Here is a 5,845-nt window from a genome sequence, read left to right as displayed (position 1 = left end):
AAATTTTCAAAATTTCTACTTTACATTTTCAATCAAATCAATTAAAAACTAGACATAAATATTTTTTCCAAGAAATAAATTATACTGCATTAAATAATGTTTTATAAAATTTAACACAAAAAAAATAAGATAATATTATGATTTTTTTCATATCTATATAAACTGCTCTAATGATCATTATTGTAATTAAATATTTGTTTTTCAAATTTTCACAAAGCTCATGACTGTGTTATCGAAAAGCTTTTCTTTAAGTATTGTAACTTTAAAAAAAAAATTGTTTATCAAAGATAAAATTGGAATAAATTTAAGCTAAAAAAACAAAAAAAGAAAAACAAAGATATATGTTTTTTTAGATTAAAAGATGTCTGAAAAAGTTAGAGGATTCAGATCCACATTTACGTCAAGAAAAAGACGTACAAACCCTTTTAAATACGCAGTCTTCAAAAAACACACTATGAAGTTTAATTTATACGCATCGTCTCCACGGCTCAAATACGTTAAAGATACCTTAAAAAATATTTGGATAACAAAAAAATTCACATGTATCTAAATACTATGTATCTAAATACTATGATATCAAATTCGAACTATTTTCAACTCCATTTTAAAATAAAAGTTAAAAAACCAATGCACCAATAATTGGGGTTCAAAAAAAGTATCTTTTAAAGGAAGAATTGGCTCCCTATGGTTAAGTACTTTTTGCTTTTTGAGCATATCTATACAAAGATAAGAGTAAAAAGTGTCGCAATTATTTGGGGTCGGGCAAAACGCTTGTCAGCTCCATGTTCGTTGCCACTTCCAATGCCCATTTTTTCAGGGTTCATACACGGCCCAACACCATGATTTTGGTAATTTATTCTTCACATCGCCATGGAGTTTTCTTACAAACTTCACATTGAATTCACCTGGCCCCTCTAACAATAAATAATATTATCTGCTCCCCTTCCATCGCATCTGTTTCATCTGCCTTTACTTTAGCAATCGCCGACACTTTTCACATCCCTATACTTCATCACCCATTAATATATTAGTTAATGCTTACACACATCTGTACAAACTACAAGAATACCCCTTTTCTTTCTCTCTCATCTATAAACTTTGTAAAGGGGTCTCCAGGAGAAAAAAGAATCAAACCCACCATTCAGGTAAGGGTTTAAACTTGTGTGATTGAACGTTCGATTTAGATTTTGATAAATTGAAGTCCGTATGATGCGTTTGCTTTGTTTAATTACTCGTTTGGAATGATGTTAATTTCGATTCTATGTGTACAAGTACCACTGGGATTGATTAAATACGTTGAAGTTGGATATGATTTGCTTGTTTGAATTCTATTTGATTGAATTCGTTTGGTTTATTTGAAAATGTTATAAGATCTTTGTCTGTCAATCATTTCAAGTCGAATTATGGTTCGCTATTTTGTTTTTATTCATAGAGCAAAAGTTAGATCGTGGTTCTGTATCAAGATGTCTTAAAATCTGGTAACCTTTATGAATTCATATTTTTCTTAAAATTGACCGTGTATGTTGTTTATCTCACTAAAAAAATTGCATTCGTGCAAAGATTTGTATTGTTTCACAACAACGAAAGTACTACGGATCATTTCTTTGCCCTGATCAGATTGAGAAATGGTTGCTCTGATAGTCTTTTCTATTATCTGATGAGATCCACCATTCATGATTATAGGTGTTTTTAATCTGTAGCAACCAATATTTTGTAAAATTTGGATGTTCATTTATTGTATTAGATGCTGTTTAATCTAATTTTAGGTTAAATTGATGATTTTAGATTGGCTGAGAATCAGGAGATGCATATGTTTGATGAAATGGGATTTTGCGAGCAACTTAACGTTTTCTGTGCTCAAAATGCGCAAGGAGAGATTAGTTCTCTCCCAACTGAAACCGGGACGATGGTGGATGACGATTTCACAGATGAAGAAATCGACGTGGATGAGCTAGAAAGACGAATGTGGAGAGATAAAATGAAACTTAAAAAGCTCAAAGAATCATGCAACACTAAAGAAAACATGGATACAGCAAAACAACGCCAGTCCCAAGAGCAGGCGAGGAGGAAGAAGATGTCCAGAGCTCAAGATGGGATATTAAAATACATGTTGAAGATGATGGAAGTCTGCAAAGCTCAAGGTTTCGTTTACGGGATTATACCAGAAAAAGGAAAGCCAGTGAGTGGCGCATCCGATAACCTACGTGAATGGTGGAAAGATAAAGTCCGATTCGACAGGAACGGGCCGGCAGCCGCCGCCAAGTTTCAAGCAGATAATTCGATCGCCGGAGAGAACGAGAAGACGAGTTCAATTGGGTCGACACCACACTCATTACAGGAACTTCAGGACACAACTCTCGGCTCCTTGCTATCTGCTCTCATGCAGCATTGCGACCCGCCGCAGCGACGGTTTCCGTTGGAAAAAGGTGTGCCGCCGCCATGGTGGCCGACCGGAAACGAAGACTGGTGGCCGGAGTTGGGTTTACAGAAGGACCAACCCGGTCCGCCGCCTTACAAGAAGCCTCACGATTTAAAAAAAGCGTGGAAAGTCGGCGTTTTGACGGCGGTTATCAAGCATATGTTTCCCGACGTCGATAAAATCAGGAAGCTCGTACGACAATCGAAATGTTTACAGGATAAGATGACTGCGAAAGAGAGTGCCACGTGGCTCGCCGTCGTTAACCAGGAGGAAACATTGGCTAGAGAACTTTACCCTAACCAGTGCCCGCCGGAACCGCCGGTTATGTCATCGGGCTGGACCGGATCTTTTGACGCTGGTGAGTATGACGTAGAAACTCAACCTCGACCCGAATCCGATTTTGAAATTCAGGATATCAAACCGGGTAATTTAGGGATACTAAATTACCAAGATCGAAAGCGGAAATCTCCTCCGACTCCATCAGAAGCCATGGATCACAAGATTTACACCTGCGATTTCCCAAAATGCCCATATAATCAACCTTTTCATGGGTTTCTTGATCGGATTTCAAAAGATAATCATGGACTGAACTGCCCTTATAGAAACAACGATCAATCACCGTTTGTGGGGGTTTCTAGGGTTCCGAACTTCCATTTGAATGAGATTAAGCAGCCTTTCGATGTTTCTGTTCTTGGTGTTCCTGAAGACGGGCAAAAGATGATCAACGATTTGATGTCATTTTATGATGATAATATTCAAGAGAACAACAGTAAGGCCGATTCCAGAAATATAGCGGGTCGAAATGAATCGTTTTTTGGGCAGTCGGGTACCCGATTTCAAGGCGACAACTTTCTCCACCATGTATTTGAAGCAAATTCGAACCTGCAACAAGGTCACCATTTTGATCAGTGCAATGTTCAGCAAGGCGGATTCAAGATGGTGTTTGGTGCTCCTTTTAATGTAGATTATACGATGCCGAAGCAGGATGGATCCATTTGGTACTAAACACATGAAGTATTCTTGTTTTTTTTTTGGGGTAAATTATAACTGATATGGCTTCTTATTAGATGATGCCTGGTGGGACGATGCTTAAAACAATTTTCTGTGAGATTGAAAATGAAAGAAGCAGAGGTCTTCTGATGTTATATAAATAAAAAAAATACTATGTTCTTTTTTAATCTCTATTAATTTTTTTTAATTTTTTAATTTTTTTTTGTGTGTGCATTAGGATGTCATTCAATGATAATCCCTGTCATTTCCAAAATGCTTACCATGTTTATCCATTAACATTCAAGTTCTACCAATCATACTTTTTCTGGACCAAGTCAAAATAAGGTTAATGTTAATGGCTATCTATTTGCTCATTTAAGTAATTTATTTTTACAAGTAATACCAAAGAAAAAATGGAGATAAATAAATTTTCTCATTCATTAAATAGAGTTAAAGAAATGATTTAGTGCAGTTTAAAAATAAGATTTATAGGGTGTATTGGTTATAAAAACAATTATATAAATATGTTATGCATCCTCTTTAACGATATTGTTTAGATCGGGGGTAGTTTGGAGAAATCTATAAAGAAGGAGCATCTTATTAGTGCAAAGGAATTAGGGGCATTTTGGGTATTTTTATATTACTAGTTTGTTATCTTAGATAGTATAAGAGAGTAGTGGGAATGAGAGTGAGGGGTAAGTCTATCTTGTGAAATTTGGGATAGTGGCTATCTTGAATCAGCTAACCTATCATTAGTTCTTGTAATCTTTTGGGTGTTATAGAGTGTTCTCAATCATATAAGAATCATTTGGTTGTTTTTATGTTATTGAATTTGTTATTAATAACCAGTTCATAACAAATTGGTATCAGAGCATTCACGATCATGGTTGGGATTATGGTTGGAGATAAAGGAGGAAGGAAGGATACTGGAGGAGCTCTACTCAAGAGGATTCAATTGCTAGAAATAGAAATAGGGTAGTTGTATGATCGAATGGAGAATCAAGGGTGTCAGATCCAACATCAGGCTAACTCGATAGCCTTTCTTCGGCTAAAGATGGACCAGAAGTTCGAAGAGTTTTTGATGGCCATAGACAAGAGCCACCCAGAAGAACCAAATGGAAAGAAATTGGTATGAGAAAAGCACAATAGCGACCTTATTTTTTTTCGTTGGTAGAGACAAGGAAGGGGACAAACCCTATTGGTATAGGATCCAGTGCAGGCTCAAGAAAAGAAATGGAATATGAGGTGGTTTCGGCAGTGGCCATACTACCGGAGGGGATTACAAAGGAGGGACCAACTGGAGATTTCACAAACATGAGATGACCTTGTTTGATGGAACTAATATAGAGGAGTGGATTTTTAATGTTAAAATGTTATTTTACTCGTATGAAGAAGTCAAGCGGGAAGCCGCATTGATGTCTCTAAAAGACGACGTCCTCCTGTGGTATGAATGGGAGCATCGAAGGCGACCCATACGTGATTGGGAGGATCTAAAAGGGTTGATTCATTGTCAATATAAATGCTCAATGGTCGAAACACATCAATGGAACCTCATAGAGGCAGTGGCTGTAACAAACGATAGATCAAGAGAGAAGTGTTGTTCCACTATATCGGAAGAATTCAGCCAAATTCATACCGGCAGACCACCCCCCGTCATCATCATCACCACCATCAGAATCTAAAGCTAAGAACAATAGGAAGATAGATTCGATTTTGAACTAAGATAGGGGGGGGGGGATTAGGGATCGCCGGAAGCTAGAGATGTCTTCTCAGGTCGCAATATGTGAGGTAACGACTCCGTTAAAAGAGGTAACAGAGGTAACATTTCTAAGGTTTCGCCAACATCGGCTTAAAATAGACAATTGGGCTAAAATAATAGATATGGCCCGTAGAATCTAGACCAGACCGAGTATTTGGAAATTAATCTAGAGGAACAATTAAGTTCATGTCAGATAAAAATGGTGACAACTAAGAACCCTTCGAGGACAACAGTTGATCCAATTCACACGATAACCTCTTTCTCAACCTTGGAACCTACATCGACGTTTGTGTCTTCCAAGGATTCTGTTGCGAAAGATATAGGGCATCTAACCTCACATATTACATATACCCTTGAAGAGGAAGTCTTTTTGTCAATATTAGAACTTCTTTCTTCACTTGGTAAGGGTTACGGGTCATGGCATGATGGGTGTTTATTTTCTATTAGCCTTCCTAAAGTCACATCTGTTGTACTGCATTATCGTATACAAAGAGGTCCACATAGTATTAGGTCACATATACATGATATACGTGATATTGTGGATGAAATTCTATCTAATAAAATATGTCGGTTGGATAAAGGATTGAGAGAACTGACCTCAAGTGCTTTATCAATTCTTGCTAAGAATGATTCAGAATATTTTGCAAATTGTGCACAGGAGAAATTAATTCCATTCA

The 5,845-nt window shown here is 37.0% G+C and overlaps 1 protein-coding gene across 1 annotated transcript; it reads left to right on the top strand.

Moving 5' to 3' along the window:
* The first annotated feature begins 832 nt into the window (after positions 1 to 832).
* On the top strand, positions 833 to 3,597 carry EIL1 (ETHYLENE-INSENSITIVE3-like 1). The gene is made up of 2 exons (XM_078979544.1): positions 833 to 1,145; positions 1,786 to 3,597. Exon 2 carries the CDS (start codon positions 1,805 to 1,807, stop codon positions 3,422 to 3,424), a length of 1,620 nt encoding a protein of 539 aa, XP_078835670.1. The 5' UTR covers positions 833 to 1,145; positions 1,786 to 1,804; the 3' UTR covers positions 3,425 to 3,597.
* The last annotated feature ends 2,248 nt before the right edge of the window (positions 3,598 to 5,845 follow it).

The sequence above is a fragment of the Lactuca saligna genome, chromosome 2 (genome assembly GCF_052625555.1).
Source record: "Lactuca saligna cultivar CGN05327 chromosome 2, ASM5262555v1, whole genome shotgun sequence".
NCBI lineage: Eukaryota > Viridiplantae > Streptophyta > Magnoliopsida > Asterales > Asteraceae > Lactuca > Lactuca saligna.
The sequence above is the reverse complement of the archived record's forward strand: the minus strand, read 5'-3'. Positions and strand labels throughout refer to the sequence as shown.